Source organism: Centruroides vittatus, unplaced genomic scaffold (assembly GCF_030686945.1).
Source record: "Centruroides vittatus isolate TY-2023 unplaced genomic scaffold, ASM3068694v2 contig_345, whole genome shotgun sequence".
Lineage (NCBI taxonomy): Eukaryota > Metazoa > Arthropoda > Arachnida > Scorpiones > Buthidae > Centruroides > Centruroides vittatus.
Genome location: NW_027122170.1, coordinates 684,460 through 704,946, shown reverse-complemented (window position 1 = coordinate 704,946; position 20,487 = coordinate 684,460). Strand labels below are relative to the sequence as shown.

The following is a 20,487-nucleotide window of genomic DNA, read 5'->3' as shown; positions in this document are numbered from 1 at the left end:
ATAGCCTCCTATTTACAGATAGTGGCCTGCGAATAGTCAAGCGAACAGAAATCGTTCCCTTTGATATCGCAGCATCGATTCGACAAACGGAACAGTTTTATTTATTCTCTTTACTCTGCGAGAACGTTATCAATCCTAGTCCAGTATTTACTTTTATCTGTACTCCACATTCTTCAGGTGTATACTTATATAACTTATCTTCATGGTGAATAAACTGGCCGGCGGGGAAAAAACAAATTACTCAGGAACGATGAGTAGTTTCCCTACCCACAGATAGATGGCGCTAACTGTACGTTTCCAACTGTCCTTCAATTCAGTAGAAACCGGGATGCGAGTGTCAAGTGAAGACGAAATGATTTACGTGACTGCTCCTATTGGTTCTGGTCCCGCATACCTGTGGCTCCCTCTACTAATGACACATTAGAAAGATCGGAACATGGCTCGAGGAGATACTGAGTAGGGAATGCCTGGACACGATATCGAGTTCCGTTCCGTATTGAAACGCCGCTACACCTGTCCTTTGTGCCGTCTGCCGATGAGAGAACCTGTCAGAATAACTACCTGCGGACATAGATTCTGTGACACCTGCCTGCAAGATTATCTCAGGTGAGCGCTTCTGGGTCGACATTCTCCACTAGACACACGATTTACATCTTAGTTTTCTTCCGTAGCATTCTGACACTAATTTCACTTCCTCGAGTGACATAGATAAGAGAAAGTTTATTTTAAAAAAATACATAAAAATTTGAGAAGATAGCCAGTTTATTATTTTATGAGGCAGGATTTCCAACTTACTACTAAATTAAATAGCGGGCTTCAGATTCTAGAAATTCCGAGATACGTCGAAATTTTGATGAGTTTGCTAAACTCTCTCTCTCTCTTCCCCTTTTCATAAATCTTCACTTATAAATGATTACGTTACATTCTGTCTGTACGTTTATCAGATTGATTTAGTTCTTATTTACACATCTAATATATTATTGATGAGATTTTTATGCACGAAATTTACAAAGTAAAAATAAGCCACGTGATATAAAACTTTAGAAATTGATCTATATATAAATAACAGATGGCGCTGTGAGTTATGAAAACATTTTGTATCTAAAAATAACTTTATCTTGAATTTATTAAAATAAAACTTTTTCTATTTTTTAAATAAGAATTATATTTAAACATATTACTTTAAAAATAAAATTATGTTTTTAATTTAAGTATTTTTAATTTTAAAATAAGTTTAAATGCCATTTTTGTTCTTCCGTTAAACTTATATGAAAATACTTAACACTAGGTGGCGCTATCATCATCGGTTGATGTCGGCGCCACCTACAATCGAATTACGAACGTTTTCTGAAAGGTAGTGAAAATCTGATTATTATAAACATTCTTTTATGCTATGGAAAATTTAATTTTACTTTTAAAAATATTTTTAAAATTTATTTTCCAACTTTAATTTAACAATTCTTATAGTGAAATTTTTCCTTTAAAACGTCTCTAACATAAATTTTTTATAATTTATTCATCAATGTAGTTGAGATGCTTATTGCATTATGTTAGCGCAGAGAAGCTACATAAAAGCATTTAAAACATAGCTTTATCCATGAATATATATAAATGGCATATTTCATTTAGCATGAACCATTAGAAAAGAAAAAATATATATAAGGGTAATGTGAAAAGTTTTAAATTTCCAAGTTATATTTAAAATATAAATTTTAATTATTTCCTCAGATATTAAAACTTCTTTTATTTGTCTCTGGACATTATTCTTCTAACAATCTATGATATGAATGGTTTAAAAGAATGTTAACTCTTGTATGCAGTATGCAATTTTGAATACTATGAATATAGGGCCTTTATTGTTTGTAGTTTACAAGAAGAAAACTCTAAAAATCTAAAGATTTTTTCAATTTTGATAATAATTTATGAAAATGGAAATTTTTAAAAAGAATTTTACCTAAGAAGAGAACTCTTACATCAATTTTCTTCTTAGAATCTATAACTGAATGAGTAAATTTTAGAGAAGGTAGGCTATTAAATTATTTAACACTATATTCGCGAAATAGTATGAGACAATTTGATGAATATATGTAAGTTCTATCAGTTTAGAGGGCTTTATATTTTTAAATTGACAACTTCAAGAAGTTTGGTTTTTAGTTTTTTAAATTATAAAATACTTTGAGAAAGGAAAGATATGGTCTAATATATAATAAAACATTAATTTTTTCCTCACTTTTGACTGAAACTTATGTCTAAGTTTTCATGTTGAAGCATCAATTGTTACACGAACAAATTGCCATTGTCAAAAATTTGCTCCTATGATAAAAGTTATAAGTTTTAAGATTTATATTTGCTACTTTCTTTCTTAATCTGTTTAAAATTTATAAAATATCTTATTTTCTTTATCGATATTTTATATTTATTAATAAATCTCTCTTCATAAAATCAGAAATTATTCAAAGAGCATTTCTGTTATTTGAACCATAAATGACAGATTTCTCTCAAAGAAAGAAAAAACAGGGGAAGACAAACGAGTTTCTGGTTCAAAAATGTTGAATCGATTTTATTTTTAACAAATTCACACTAAATTTAATCCTTTTACTTTATATTTTATCAAAATATCTCTTCCGTTCCTTTTTTTTCCTCCTAAGAGACGCTGCTCCGCATAAAATATTAATAAACCTAAAGAGGAAATACATAATTCCTTAAATATAAAATAAGTTTATTGTCCTATAAATTTTAAAAATTTATAAAGGATTAATTTGTTCTAAAACCCCTCTAACATTATGTTATTACGCATCCCTACTCGTTGCAACAGATAATCTCACAGAGGATTGATAATTAAATGCAAACACTTACTATTAAACACATTATCTTGAATTAATTTTATGAAAATGGAAGGTAAAATCTCGACAAGATATTTAAAAAATATGGTTCGTGTCAAATATTTCTAAGGGAAATATCAATCTTTTCGTTGCTTCGTTATAAGACTTGGACTAAGCTAAGTACCTTTATTGAGTGATCAAGTGGAACCTCCTATTTCGTGTATAAGATGAAAGTAAACGCCCACGGATTTCTTTGTCCAACTTATAAGAAGTGATGGCAAGCACAATTATAAGAATTCTAGCATTCGCTCTAAATATGATAAAATTAACTTCAGATGATTTCCACTTATAAAATTCGCATGTTTTACTGAAAATTCATTTAGTCTATTATTAATATTTTGATGTGTATTATAATGAAATTACAGAATGCATCGTCAGTGATGCGATATAACTCAATTAATAGCGAGGAAAGCGATGATCTTCCATTGAAAGAAAATAATATTATTATTACTAATATTTTAAACGAGATTGAAAGGATGTCAACATTTATTTAAACTTTTGTAGAAATGACAATTATCTTCATTATTTTAAAATTAAAATCGAATAGAGAATTTAAATTTATAGTTAAGTTAAATATATAAACTTATCAAAACGAACCTTCTGTTTAAATTGATGGAGATTATCCCAGCTGACATTTAGATTACTATAGTCATTAGAACTGATGCAGACAGCCATTGATTATATACATCACTTCTCTATTTAGGAAACGTTTACTAATATAAGGAATAATGCATTATTGTCTTCAATTAATGCCATGAAATTTAAATATCCAATAATATAATTCAATATATTTTCTGAATTGAATAACTTTAATTTAGATAAATTATATTTGCAACTTGAAAATTGGAGGGAGAAAAAATATATTTTTTGCAAATACTTTTATATTTTATTTATTATTTATTTATGGCATATTTTATAAGATAGAAGGATTAAATATAAAATTGTATTTTTGTAAGAAAAAAAACAGAATTGGAATTTTTATGCAATTTTTTCGAACGTTATTCGATACTTTTTAGTATAAATATTCGTTTTATTTTGAAAGTTGGCAGTAATTTTCATGTTATTTGACATCTTTCATTATTCTCGTGAGTCGTGACTCATCGCATTCCTTCGAGGCAATTTCTTTCCTCGCAAATAGGAAATGTAGATAATGCTTAGTACTTTTTGACAGGACTTATCACGCGTACATCTTTTAATATTACAATCATTTCGCTTTCTTTTATAAAGTTATACAAAGATTTATATTTAAATAAATTAATATTTAAAAGTTAAAATTAGAATTTAAATATTTAAGTTGTTTATAAAAAGTTACCAGCTTTGCCCCTGTAAATCTTTCTTTTCCTTATGTCAGACGTGTTTCGAAGGAAAGTAAACAGAACGTGAAGTATTAACACTTATTTAAACTATTTTTTTAAACATATATATAAAAAGCGATTTAATCCTTAAATTCTTATAAATTTATTAACAAAATATTAAAAATATAATAAAATACGAATTTTTATGTAAATTTAAACAAAATAAGCATTAATGCATTGAGATAAGTATAAAATTTATCACTTTTTAAAGCTTTTTAACTTAATATAGTGTATAATAACAATAATTTATCTAAGTTATTACGTATTTTACAGTATTTTAATACTTTTATATAAAATTTTATCATTTTTAACTATTAATATAACCTAAATTGAAGCATTTGTGCTTAATTTTATACTAAAAAAAGGTAATATTAAAACGTGTATTTATATACAAAAAAATAAAAAGGAATTAATGTAAAAAATTAAATTATTGAATCTTAAAAAATAAAAAAAGCAAAGAGAATTATCAATTTAAAAAACATCATTTTAACAATTTAAATTTGGGTTTAAAAATACATATACAGTGTATACAGTATAGCCATTAATATCACATTAAATTATCAAGATATTAATTTCTTAAGCCATTTTATAATTTAAATTGGATAATGTAAAGCTTATCTAATATTAAAATTTTTATTAGATTACTTACAAAACTTGTCAATCAGCTATCTGTAGTATAGAAAAGGTTTTATTTTAAGAAAATTTAAGAAAATATATATTTATACTTTTCCTCAAGAAAAATTGTACATTAAGCAAATTTAGGAAATTTTCTACTTAATTCAAACTTTTCTACACTTTTTCTTATTTATTTTCTTGGCATTTAAGCTTTAAAAAATGCAAAAACGTGAGAACAAATGTAAATGATGATAAGAAAGGAGGATAGCTTCAGGAATTTCTGATATTATATCCATTACAATAGTATACTTTAAAAAATCTTGATTTTTAGAGCTTTTTTTCTACCTTAAAATCTATGATTTTTTTGTCTTTTTATTTATAAAATTAAGCTAAAATAATATATATCATTTAAAATATATTATACAATAATTTTATTAAATTTTAGAAGAATGAAATCAATTTAAGGATGATTAAAATCTTATTTTTTATCTTGAAAGGCAGGTTTTAAATGATCTTTTAACAGGAAATACCATTTATTGTATGTGTCTCTAACGATGTTAAAATCGACCCAAGATAAGAATGGCCTTCTCAGAATTTTAAGTTACATCCAAAGAAAGATGAGTTAAAGCAGTAACTACAAATTGAGTTTTCAAAGAAGGAATTATACATATGTATAAAAACTACTATAAATTATCTAATTCAAGAAGTTTAATTTCCTTTCTTATAATTCTATAAAATCTATATAAAGACAAGAATTTTTGTTTGATAAATTAAATTTTGAGTTTGATTTATAGCAGTAAAGTTTACTACATTTGAACTAGTTATTAGTTTGGATCTCATCCAGGATATCTTCCAAAATCGCCAGCCAAAATTCGATTTTATACCTTTATTTTTTTGACCCAAATTAATCTTTATCCTTATTATTCAACGTTTTTCTTACAGATGATTGCTTTTCCTATAGCTTGAATTTTATATTATCTTCTCCTAAACTCTAAATGTATACATAATTTTACAGACAATGACTCTGTAAACCTCAATGTACCTCTCCAACGATATATAATCTAACTATTATCTTGTAATACAAAGAAAATTAGCCTTTATCTTTCTTATCTACCATTTATTTTTATAGATATTCGAAAAATCCCTTCTCCTAAACTTTAAGTATGTATATATATTACTTTACAAAGAATAATTCTGTAAACCTCAAGCTACTTTTCCAACTTTGCCTTTTATCGTATAATATAATATAAATAGTATTATTATAAAATGAAGAATGACGAGTTTGTAACAGAACTTATCACGTGTAAACATTAATTTAAGGAAATCAGGCCATTTAAATATGAAAAATATTCTTTGTTTAGAATAATCCATCTTCATTGATGAAAGGATGCAATGGCACATGTCTATCCTCTCATTAATCTGCATTGATATGAAGGATAGAAGACCAATAATTCGATAAATTTCAATGTTATGATTTATGTATCTAGTTGAGTAAATGATAAACTCTTTTCCAGGGTTAACCTCTTGTTTATGCAGCAAAAATTGAATAAAATATTTATTTTATTTACTTATTACACTCATTTTGAATAATTTTACACAAAAATAAATGAAAATATTTACGTGTCGACTCGAGAAAAATCACCTTAGTTTTTGAAAATTGTGATATATATCGAGTGAAATAAGTAAATGCAAAATACTAAAGAGAATTAAGTTTTAAAAAGTAATTTATATGCTAATGAACATTATTAAAATGTTTTAAAACTTTTTCCCACTTTCACTCTTGCTTGTTTATAGATTCGAATAGATAATTAAGTTTTATTTAGAGTTTATCGTGTCTCCTATTTACTGTCTATGTCGTTTTTTAAATAAAATTAAACTTAAAAATTGATTATAATTTGCGAAACTGTAAAAATTATAATTATTTTATATACAAATGAGAAAATTATTTTGTAAATTACATGTTATATCTTTTATATATGATACTGTTGCTCACTTAAGTACATGAAGAACACATAATATCAAGTATATCTTCGATAATGATACCAGTATATATACTACACGTCATTCTAATGAAAATATATGCAGAGAATGAAAATATAGATATATACTTTCCATTTTTTTAAATTAGCAATTTATTAAAACATAGAGTGGTCCAAAAGTCAGTTAACTATCCTGTGAGGTTTTATAATTTATAAAATTGGTAGAAACGTGATAAAAATATGTTTAAATGTTAAGATATTTGAATAAGATATAAGAAAAACCTTTAACCTTCACACGGTTAATTTACTTTGGGCCTCTACTTATAAATACAATAACTGTTTTGTAACAATAACTGTAAAATAATGATAACAACATATATCTTAACACGCAAACGGGGCTAGAAAATTTCTGATGATAATCTGGAGTACGCATCACTCGAAATTAATCACGTTCAAAATCTTCCTCCTCAAAAATTTTGCTGAGCTTTTTAAAGTTACCTTTTCAATATAAAACCAAAAACCGTATGAATTTAAACCAGATAAACGGGAAACTTTTCGAAATTATTCAGTGGAAATAAGCATTTTTCCATGTTGGAGTTTATAATCACTTGTGATAAATTAAAGCAACTTGCTTCGACAAGTTTCACACGCGATATGTCATATTAACTTTGAAAAATTGTTTTTTTTTTTCAAAAAAGCAAAAGAAAAAAAGTAAAATTTTTTCTTCTGTCCGCGCCGTAATTCTTAAACAAGATATCTTTCATCTTTATTTTCTTTCTTGGTAAACAGAGCGTAATAGACAAACAGGCAACGTCGAAAATTATATATATAGAAATTATTATTATTTTTTATTTAAAACGTAAAATTTTCTATATAATAGAACAATATTTAAAAATTTGCAAAAGGATTCGAGTTTCCTCCATTAAATCATACTTTTGTTCAAAAGAAAAAGATGGCAACAACACGAAAGTTTCGGTAACCTTAATTAAGAGTGATTAGTACAATTAAGAGTGTGAGAGCAGAGAAGTAAATCCTTTAATTAAATCCGTAAATTGTGGAGGTAACTAGAAATACAGTAGAACCTTTCAACCTTAACCACAGCGCCGCATTTCTGAATATTGTACAAAGGTATTTTTAATTAATATCGATTTTTCTCTTCTCTTTAAACTATTTTTTTCATCAAGTTATTCCCAATGTAACTGGTCACAGTCTTCTATACATTAATTGATTGTAATATCCATTTTCTGGTCATACTTTCTTAAGAAATGGTTGAAGAGTTTCTGCGAGTATTGAGTTAATGGAGGAGAGTATAAGAAATAACTGACGTATCTCGAAACTTTCAGAATTTAATGATAGTTTCACTTCTTCAGATGGAGTCATTATTAATTCAATTCTGTTATATCTTCTAGTAAATCGAAATTTCGGAAAAAGGTAAAGGTGCTTTGAAATATCTGAAATTTATCACGGCGGCATCTCGAGGGTCTTCAGAGTTTTTTTTTTTTAATTTTAGTTGCTTTGTTCTATTTTCTAATCGTTGCAGCACATTTAAATTTGACTTATATTACTATAAAAATACTTTGAACAAATTTTTATAAAAGATAATAAGCGCTGGCAAAACTCCAGTTTGACGATATAATGATATTGATATAGGAATGATAATGGATACGCCTCAAGATGATGCAATATTCTTCAAATATTATAAACTTTCTAGCTGCAGAAGTAAGCAATTTATCTAAGAATAATCTACTTTATTGATTTTGCATATAACTATTTTGGATTTTTTTCTTTCGGAGTTTGCCATGTCAAATGTCTTCGGTAGATCTGGATGATGTTTTTTCCACGGATATTCACGAAATTGCTGAGATTTTCTCGTGCTACGGTAAGACATTTTCGCTTGACATATTTCTCCATCGGAGAAAATCGTTATTGTATTAGAAAGAGTTGTCGAGCGGAAATCAATTCGTATAAATGCATTATCTAGATTGAATATACGGTTGTAACTTATGATTAGTGATTCATACGACTGTAACTTTTCATTCTTCTGTCAAAAAATTTGTATTATTTTTATTTTTTCAATTTAGAAAATGTTTTAAGAACGTTACAACAATCATTGAACCCTTCAGTATTCGGTTAGGCCTACTTATAAAAATATGCCTTAATATTTATGATGCAAAAGATCATCGAGGCGCCTCTAATGACCAAAATTGAAATTATACTGCCAATTACCGATTATATGTAATAATAATGTTTACTAAGCTGTTTCTAATTTAGTCACTAGAGGCGCCCCGATGTTCGGTTGAATAAACCTAAATTTATTTATAATCACATATCATTCGAATTAGATAATGCTCATTTAATTATAAATGTTTAATAATTAAAAATAAGCCTATAAAATGAATTTTACTGTCTAAAACGTATGTCTGAGGGCAATTTTCTTTAAATATATTTGATTTATACGAAATTCCTGAATTTTGAAGATCGCTCGGTGATATTGCAGATGAAGAAAATTACAATAATTTTAAAATAAAAATTATTATGAATTATTTCTATGTATTAATCTACATTGAATCTCAAACAATGTCGACATTTTATACTTAAATCAAACATAAAAAATTTACTGAATAATTTCTGATTTTCCTTCAGCAATTCAATATTAATAAGGATTTATCAATGCCATTTGAGAGTATTTTTTTGTATTTTTTTTCTTGGCAATTCGATCTGGAAAGAAGAAAAGAAAATCGTTTTTTTCAGTTTCTACTTTGAATGCAAAGATTTACAATTTACCTAACTTCATGCCACAGTTTGTTTAATAATATAAGGAAAAAGCAGGATGAACTAGTCAGAGTCTATCCAAATTGAGAAGAATCGATGTTGTGGATCGATGGAATAGCTGGAGGTATCTGTCGAGTCACGTGGTTGTCACGAGTGGAATGGGAGAGTGTCGTTGCTTAGTAACGGGATATGGCGATTGAGTCTTTGAATGAAACAAAAATTTCTTGATATCCTAGAACAATTTGTTACAGAATAAACGAGACTCAACCTATCTCTCTATACCTGAATAACACCAGAATACGTGATAAAGAAAGTACAAAGGGTAAATCTTATAAAAAAATAATAAAGCAAGAATTACTCGATTTTGGTGAACTTTTTGCAATTTTTATATTGCCTTTTTCGCGATGATTTAATGAATTTTAATTTGATTTTTTCTATCATTTTCTCTACAGCATCAATTCTAGTCCTTCTTAGCGACTAAGATCCAATTCTTTTATCCGTTGCGGATACTTTTTTCTTCAAAACTGTATTATATTTGTGTTAATTTTCTGCGTTTTATTAAAATTTGTACGCGATGTTTCAAAAAAGTCATTTATAATATCAATATTTGTCAATGTAAAATCACCAATCTGACTTTTACATTAAACAGATAATCGCGCATCCGTGTCGCCTCCAAGAAACCTAATAATTTTACCAAACATCCATAAATATTTTACAACTTCCAAATTTCAGTATACGCACTTAATGTTATAACTAAATTATTAACACTCCAACAGTGTTCTATAAGTCGGTTAGATTGAAGCATCATTCTATATTCAGGCCTCTAGAGTTAAGCCATCTGCAAAGCTCGAAGCTGTTACTATTGAGGATAATGTTGATGGATGCATCTGATTACATCACATAATGACGAGTAATAGGAGTGATACTATACTCTAAATGCGGTGCATTCTTTCTCACTGGGGAATCTTTCTCTCTCGTATGACAATGTACCACCTACGGAGCAATTAATTTAATGATGTTATGCCATATTTTTTTTTTTTTTTTTTGCTTTAAAACTAGATGACTGATTTTATCGAGCTGCATTTCTACTTCTCTACCGCTTTGTTAAGTACTAAATCTTTAAATATTTGCTTTTCCCCCCTCTTTCCCTCTGCATAGACGATCCGTTTTAGTGATAAGATGCCGAAATGCTGTTCTTAACTCTGATAAGAAGCGACTTAATTAGTAAAAATATGTGCAATGTCGTTAACATGTAGAGAAAATTTTGCAAAATTTTATTACTTTTACCATTTTTTAATAAACTTTTATAAGATAGGGAATGAAGCAGAGTACAAGAGAGATGCTCTTCATCTCAATGTAAGAGATGTTCACTAGAACGAGTATCTTAAGTTAGAAATTTTATAATTTAAAATAAATTAAACTAAAATTTGTACAAGAAACATGGACTTTTATACTTTTTTAAAATTAATTTTACATAGCAACATTCTTATATATGCGTATAATTATTTATAGTGATACTAATCTTTGTTACTTTCACAGACAGTTAAATTCTCTCAACAGCACTTCTATAAGTTGTTTCAACTTTATCTTACATCAAAATAACTTTTTAAATAAGGAAAAGAGAACAGAAGGTTGTAAAATTCATCAACTATTGAATAAAAATACAGTAGCATATCTACCTTAAAATCAGAAAGATTATACGAATAATTATCTATTCACAGAAAGATACGATATCTGTATCTTAAAACCTCTACTTAGAAACAATTATTTTAAGGATAAAAAAAGAAAATATGTAATATCTTATAGATAAAAAGCTATATTTTCTATAATACTCTTCAATCATCATTCGAGAGGAGAAACGAGTTTACTCGCTTCATCTCCACGAAAAGAAGGAACTATCAACAAACACTCAGAGGTTAATTAGGGAGACTTGTCCTTCTAATTAGCTGCTAGAGGATATCGTCCTCAGATAGGTTGGCAACATTGCCGCTACGTCGAAATAACTTCACGCTACCGGACACTCTCTGTATTGTTCGTCAAATTGACAAGTCGACCTTGACACAAGGCTGTGGGAAAAATATATTGATCGTCGGTAGCAAAAAATTGCCATCTTCCCCCCTCCAAATCTTATCCTTCGAAACATCTAAGCGAATTAATTAATAATAGCGAGAAAGGAATGATAATTAAAATTTAATTATGATTAATAAATACAAGGAGAAAAAATGTTATTATTTGAATTTTTTCCAATATTTTTTGTAAGAAAACATTAAAATATTTTTCTTAAATTTAAATATTGTCTGTCTTAATTATGCAAGTGGCCATCATTATTCATTGTTAACAATTACGGAATTTTGATGATGTCTATTGATAATTTTGAATGCTTTTTAAACTGTTTTTGTAGATTTTTTTTTACTTATTTATAATTTAAATTATATTCTCAACGGAATTTAGCCTGTGTTTTCGCCTTAGGAATTCAAAGGTTGGCCTAAAAGTCAGTTAACAATTGTAACTCTGAATTGCTATTTACTTCAAATGCTTTAATTACATCTTTTCGCAAAATACGTTGATATGAATTCGGTTTACGATTCATACTCACGAGCGGGCCTGCAGCGCACAAAAACAAGGCACGGATAACTGACTTTGTGACCATACTGTATTTTTTTATAACCGGCCCACATCCGGTAAATGACGAGTATTCTTGATTTCTCTATTTATACTCGAAAAGTTTTAAATTCTCTATCAACATTTCGGTTTGTAAAGTTTCTCGTCGCTCTATTCTAGCTCCCATCGCCATTTTTTTATAATTTTTTAAAAATAATTTTAAAAATTACGCTTAAAATTTTGATTTAAGCTTAATATAATTAATTTTTTAATTATTTTTTAATACTTATTTCGTTCTAGAACTATAATTTATAATTTATAATTTTTAAGTGAAATATTTGAATAAATTTTAATTTATATTTTAAACACCAGAGGTCTCATAATTAATTGTATAACGGTTCGTTCGGTTTGAATTGCGCGCGCTTTTATGTCAAAATGACGTAAATATATATGTGAAACAAACCAAAGGAACGAAAATCTACAAATGAAGCCCTCTGGTGAGTAATTATTACAGAATATTTTTTAGGTATTATAAAAATTTTTTTAATTTAAACTACTATAGATAATTTTTAAAAAATAAAAATAATATTTTTCTGTATTTAAATATATTATATTCACAAGGATAATTATTAAAAATAAAGCTCATTAGTATCTCGACTTCTTATAAATGAAATCTTCATTAAATCTTTTACAAAAATGGTTCTTGATATTTAATAATATATAATAATAAATATAAAATTCTAGGTATATTATTTTATTCATTAACCTATGCTGAAACGAATTCAATCGGGATGTTGCAATAAGAACAGCCATTTGAACTGACTTAACAGATTAATGTATCCGAAATCAGAATAAGTGCAATTCCATGTTATTGGGGCATCATCCCATCTTCTCAAAGAAACAATTTCATTCGCTAATTAATTTTACACGAAACAATATCCTTTTCTATGTTATAGCATCAGTAAAATGGATGCGGTTTAATTATGATATGCCGAAAGTAATTCACGTTTATTTTTGAATCGTTCTTTTAAATACGAATTTTTATATTTATATTTATAAGTTACTTCATGAATGTTTTAAATAATGTAATAATATATTCGGTCAAATAATCAAGTCTTAACAGCAATTCTTCGATAATCTTAATGGGTTTTGCGCGTTGCCACGATGGCACACTTATGATTCCAGACAATTTACTTAAAATTTATAACTAAAGTTTAATTATATATATAGAATTTATTCATTCAACGAAACCCACTCAGCAAATAATAAACTACACCACAACACCTTAAGTTGCTGAGAAAAATTTATTAAAACGTAACAAACGTTTTCGGCAAAATCGGTTGGCCATCCTCGGGTTAATCGAGAAAAAAAATAACGATGTTCTAAAAATAGAATATATAAATTGGAATAGAAGATTAACGGAAGAATTATAACAATATATACATATCTATATATATAATCGAGACGAGTTGATAATAATAATAATAATAATAATCAGCGCAGAGCCCAAACGGTTAGGAGTTGAAAGTTGAAATTTGGTACACAGTTAGGGTACGTCACGAGGACGCACACTAAGAAGGGATTTTTTCGAAATTCTTCCCCACGGGGGAGAGGGACAGGATTAAGTATTAACACTTCCATCAACAATGGAAGTATTAAGTGACAATGGAAGTGTCAACATGGAAGTGTTAAGAGAAAGCGACGTGCAAGACGCAAATGCAGTTTTTTCGTTTTTGCGGGAAATCAAACATATTTTTAGATTCATCTAAAAATTCTCTAATTAATCTGCAAACAGGGAGACCCAATTCTTGCATTCTGTGAAAACGAGCAAGATAATAATCTTAATCTTCGGTATTGTTACTTTTGCCCGAGCAACGCCGGGCCCACCCGCTAGTATTGTTATAATTCTTGTGTAAAAATAAAATGTATAAAAATAAAATAAAACAACAAACAGGCGTAATATTATATAACATGTAATAATATCGTATATAATATACGAAGAAATGCAAAAATAAAATCAAGACATAAGTTATGAGCTCTGAAAGAACTTTTTAACTAAGCACTTGCACGCAGATGGCATCTCTTTCGCTCTCTTGCATTAATGCACGTATCCTGCAGCTTGCCCTTATAAATTACAATTTTTTCTGCGCCCATCGCCAAAGTCGGGGAGTGCACGGACTTAACAATATCCGCTTCCTCCCATTTTACTAGGGAGTTCTCAGCCTGCGCCATTTCAGATTATACTGTGGCGTTGGATCCCTTATTGACATTACATCTTTGTTCTCTCAGTCTGATTCCCAAATTTTTTGCAGTAACACCAATATAGTTTTTCTTGATTCCTAATTCCATGTTTTCGTAAGGAATCATGTACACTCTCGCTTTTCCTTCTTTATCAATGCTGTCTTTGTCATTCCTTAATTTCTTATATAAGTTCGGAGCTCTTTTCAAAATCAATTTGGACTGTTTGCGGTCCGAACTTTCTCTCATGATGGCTTTCTTACTTCTATTGTATGTGAACTTTCTAATTTTACGGATATCGCCGCTTGGAGCCTTTGCTGTGCCTATTTTGTAGCTTTCGATCACTCCCGTTATCGTATCCGCTCTGTATCCAAGAGTTCTGGTAACCTGTGATATTCTGTTGATCTCCTTCTATCTATCAGCTACACTACTACAATATAGAAAGGCCCTTGTAATGAGAGCTCGGAAGGCAGCTAGTTTATATCGGCAAGGATCATTCGAGTGTGATGGAATATAAAGCGGGCTATGCGTCGATTTGACGTATACACGGGTGACCAAATGCCCTTCCTTGAATTCAATATCTACGTCTAAAAAATGTATCCTCGAGGAACCTTTCTGTTCAATCTTCAACTTGAGGCCGTCATTATTGTTATTGACCTTACTAATAAACTCGTCGATTTTTGGTCATTTCTCCATAGTACAAAGACATCGTATATATATTTTTTAAAATACACTACATCCTTCTTGAAATCACAAAAAACACTTTTTTCTAGTGTTCTGACCAGCAGCTCACGTAATATTCCTGATACCGGACTTCCCATTGGGATTCTTGTTTTTTTTTGTATGGCTGGCCATTAAAGATGAAACATGATTCATAACATACGAGACTAGCCAGTTCTACAACCTCATTATTGTAACGTACCAAATCCGGGTTCTTGTTGAGCATGAATTCTAAAAGTGCTTCCATGCAGGATTCGATTTTAGTAGGAGGGTATAAGCTTTCATAGTCCAATACAGTTCTCACCTCATCGTCCATTAACAATAGATCTTGTATCTCTTTAACTACAACTCCGGGATCCTGTGCCACCAATATACTATTCTCGAGACGTGAGAAATTTATGTTACCGTTTTTCTAGGATAAAAGTTGGTCTCCTGCACCTTTCTACCTTACTATAGGCCTTACTTCTTTACCTTCCTAGTGGGTTTTGGCAAACGCAAATAACCACGGCATTCATGAGAGAAATTTCGGACCGCAAACAGTCTAAATTGATTTTGAAAAGAGCTCCGAACCTATATAAGATATTAAAGAATGACAAAGACAGCATTGATAAAGAAGGAAAAGCGGGAGTGTACATGATTCCTTACGAAAACATGGAATTAGGAATCAAGAAAAACTATATTGGTGTTACTTCACTTTGTATAAATCTTTACTTCCGAAGACGGCCTCGGCTCCGCGGAGCACCGCCGAGGTTGAGAGCAGAATGTTTACAAGCATAATACATGTAAAACAGGTTACATAACAAGAATATATTAGATTACAGCTATATAAGTTTTAGAATACAGTTAATGTACAGTACTTGGCAAATTATTGGCCGCAGAGTAGCCAAATACTTACATAACATAACTTGCACAGGAGTTGATTATATAAATACATGGTAACATACATCAGGTATTATTAACAAATTAACATAGGATAATATAATACAAATATTATATCAATAATAAACACATATGGACATTTTATAAATAATAAGATAACACAAATATAAAGGAATGAACACATATGAATTAATGTAATATAAGAACATAATAATAGCAAATAATATGTTATAAATACATAAACGAATGCATAGATGAGATTCTTGTTACGAGTCTCTAATACAGATGCGAATACACGATTACCGAGCATTGTATTATATCTCTCTTATATCAGTTTTCGCAATATTTCAGTCTATTGCGTTACATAACTTTAACAAGAAACAGTTAACAGTAGTACAGTACTCAAAAGAGTATGGATTAACATTATTACCATACAATTTGTTACCAACAATACCAGCGCATGATATTGTTAACAAACTAAGAAAACATGTAGTGTAATAGTACACTATGAAACCCAATGTGGTGCGAGAGACGTTAAAATGCAATGAACTACGTGGAAACGAGTTATTATAACACTGAAAATGCAGTTAACACATGTAATGTTCATGTTATTATGTGTACATTAAATAAACAAAGCAGTACAAAATTTCGTGCATGGTTCGAAAAAGCATCAGTCCATTGAGACAAAGTTACCTAATTAACGGTAGTTTTGTTGAAATAAGTATAAACTAGTTCTTTAAATGCTACAAAACAGTTTTTGTCCTTGACAAATATGTCGAGGCTGCAAGGCCAATTTTCCTCTCGCGGAAGTAGAGTGGTGATGGTAAAACGCTTATCCTCCAACATAGGGCATTTAAACATATAGTGTTTTACTCCATCTGTTTCGTTACAAATATCGCACAGTGAGTTTCCCGATTTGTCAAATCTGTGAAGTTATTGGTTAAACTTCCCATGTCCAATATAGAATTCGACCAATTTATGGTCAATGATTGGAAGAATAGAATCTGAAACCTTGGGGAAAAACTCCTTTGTAAGACATTCGCTATGCTTTTCCCATTGTCTTTGCTAAGTAGCGAAGGCATTTTCGCTTATTTGTCTTAAGATGTGACATTGGGGAGTGATATTATAGCTTGGTTCACTTCCTAGTTCAGAGGCCATGCGGGCAAATCGGTCAACCGGCTCGTTGCCAGAAACACCAGCATGACCCCTGACCCAAACGATGGCATACCTATTAATATCTTTGGCCAATTCCAGCAAGATATCGTGGACTATAGGTAAACGCCACTGGAGGTTGTGAATAGCTTGCGTAGATGAGTAGGAGTCTGTAAAAATAGTTATTTCTGTTCTATTATATATGGAATCGCACCATCCGAAAGAATAACCCAGTTCTGCTTGAAAAACAGAACAGTTTGCCCCAAGTCTAGTTGTATATGTAAATGTTTCTTCATTATTAGCGTATGCTACAAAGGCACATCCAACAGCCGTATTGCTCTTTGAGCCACCTGTAAATATGGTTAGATGTTGTATGGGCAAGGGTTGATCAGCATGTCAGGCCAGCAAGCTGAGTTAATGCTGGAGACACCCTTTTCAGTGCGTTTAATATTTTCATGAGATATTCCATTGACCGAGTTGATCTGATCGTCTCGGATGAGTCACCTTTGTGTGATTAAGCTGATGGTAAGCTGGATGGCCAGTTTTCTAGTCAGAAGTTGTAGTGCAGAGATGGGGGCTGTAGAGTAAGCCCTACAGATACGAATAAGTGCTCTGCGTTGTGCACTTTGTAGTTTTCTATCAATATGCGTCATTCCAAGGCAGTCAGACCACACTGGAGCAGCGTAAATAATCATAGGTATAAATACCGAATCATATATTATGCTCATTATTTTTGAGCAAAGCCCCCAGTTACTTTTTGCTACTCTTGACATGGTATTAAAAAGTAGGTTTGTCCTATCACAGTTGTACTGTATGTGAGGTATCCAGCTGAGCTTGTGATGTAGAATCAGGCCCAAATATTTTAGTAAAGGCATAATCTGTACACTAGTGTTTCCCATACGGATCGTAGGTGTCCTTCTGTATAGGTGTCCTTCTGTATAGGTGTGGAGCCCTTGGCTTTGTAAAGATAATACCTTTAGTCTTTTTGGAGTTAAAATCCAATTTGTTGTTTGTACCCCACTCAACTACCTTAGGTAGGATATTGGTTGCCTTTTTTCTGTTTCTGCCCTGGATCGAGCACATACTGGAATCATAGCGTCGTCAGCGTACGCTACAGCTCATTCACCACCTAGGTTTGTATTTAGGAAATCAGATTAAAATAAGATTCCAAAGAATGGGGCCGAAGACAGACCCCTGCGGGCAACCAAGGTGATTTGCCTGTTGAATGTGATCGAGCCAATGCTGAAAGTAGCTGTGCGTTCTTGTAAATATTCATTGATCATGTTATAAATGTAAGCAGAGCAATGGTTTTATTTAGGCAGGCTTTGCCTAAGCCTAAATAAAACCATTGGCCACCAAGACGAGTTGAAAGCACTAGCGATGTCCAAACTGAGTCCAAGAACGCAAGGATACGTTTCCTGAAGCTCTCTGATTTTATGTGTTAGAGAGAGGATGGCATCAATCGTACCCTTCCCTGGACGAAATCCAAATTGTTGCTGATGCAGGTAACTTTGGGTTTCCAAATGCCAGGTCAGTCTGTTTGTTAGAAGACGTTCAAGGACCTTGCCCATCATCGGTAGTAGAGAGATGTTCCTGTAATCATTTGGTGTGTGAATATTGGCTGACCCTGTTTTTGGGATCATGATTAGTCTTGCTTTCTTCCATGCTGTTGGAAAGACATTATAACATAGGAAGCAGTTATAAAGATTCAAAAGGATCTCAGGGCGATGTTCCTATATTATTTTGACTATATCAGTAGTGATCCCATCGGCACCTGGTGCCTTTCTGCGTGCCAGTCTTTTTATAGCCGCATTAACTTCTACTACCGTGAACTGAGGAGGAGGGTAAGAGACCAGCGGACGAGTAGCTGTTTGATTTCTTATATGTTGATGAAATTCAGAATCGTTTAGGGGAGTATCTTTCAGATATAAAACGTCCATCAAACGTTCAACCGTGTTTTCCATACCGCCGTCAACGCTTTCTGTGAATCCTGAAAGACAGGTGGGTGTTTTAAGTTTCGAAGCATAGTACTTGTAAACAAACCCCCAAGGATCAGACGTGGCAGATGAGCAGAATTCACGCCAGATCGAATCTTGGCTTCTCTGATGGCAGCCTTGTAATTTGCTTGATACTCAAGGTATTGAGTTTTTAGTAAAGTTCTCTCAGGAGTTTTGCAGCGTTGAAATCGTCTCCTATTTCTGTTGTTCTTTAATCTCATGTCTGCCAACTCATCATTCCACCAAGGAACTCCCTTTTTATTTGGCTTGCGAATAGAAAAGTTCAATCACAGGCGATACCGATGGAATGTATTTGCCGGTTGATAAAGTCCACTGCTGCATCCCTGTCCTGCAAGTCAGACTGTGGGATAATGTAATTATCCAGGTAGCAAAAAATTGTTACCAATTAGCGTTGTTAGTGTTATAAAATTTTTTGATGAACTTCAAAGGTGTTCCCATGTTCATTATATACCCTGAATGAGATATAATTATGGTCAGATAGACTATCATCTGTTAATACCCTCCAATTTTGAATTTCGTCAACCAAGTTAGACGAAACACAGGTGATATCAATTCGAGAAGACCCATTAGGTTTTTCAAAAGCTGGTGGAGAATCCGGATCATTAATAATATTGAGGTTGTTACGTGCCCTAAAGTCTTCAATGGCCTGCCCCCTTTCATCCAAAGTCTCGCTGCCCCAAGTTAGCAAAAAGGCATTAAAATCTCCCGCAATAATTATATGGTGTTCGTGAAAGAAATCTTGGATGTTCTTCAGAATCTGCAATTCCTGATGTATATTGGTGTTACTGCAAAAAATTTGGGAATCAGACTGAGAGAACAAAGATGTAATGTCAATAAGGGATCCAACGCCACAGTATAATCTGAAATGGCGCAGGCTGAGAACTCCCTAGTAAAATGGGAGGAAGCGGATATTGTTAAGTCCGTGCACTCCCCGACTTTGGCGATGGGCGCAGAAAAAATTGTAATTTATAAGGGCAAGCTGCAGGATACGTGCATTAATGCAAGAGAGCGAAAGAGATGCCATCTGCGTGCAAGTGCTTAGTTAAAAAGTTCTTTCAGAGCTCATAACTTATGTCTTGATTTTATTTTTGCATTTCTTCGTATATTATATACGATATTATTACATGTTATATAATATTACGCCTGTTTGTTGTTTTATTTTATTTTTATACATTTTATTTTTACACAAGAATTATAACAATACTAGCGGGTGGGCCCGGCGTTGCTCGGGCAAAAGTAACAATACCGAAGATTAAGATTATTATCTTGCTCGTTT

At 31.0% G+C, this 20,487-nt stretch overlaps 1 protein-coding gene across 1 annotated transcript in view; it reads left to right on the top strand.

The window, feature by feature from the left end:
- Nucleotides 1–359: 359 nt before the first annotated feature.
- Nucleotides 360–20,487, top strand: part of LOC136974190 (TNF receptor-associated factor 4-like) — a 68,681-nt gene continuing 48,553 nt past the window's right edge. Inside the window, exon 1 of the mRNA XM_067268993.1 lies at nucleotides 360–606. Coding sequence (XP_067125094.1) covers nucleotides 464–606 — 143 coding nt within the window. The 5' untranslated portion in view covers nucleotides 360–463. The remainder of the gene's footprint in view (nucleotides 607–20,487) is intronic.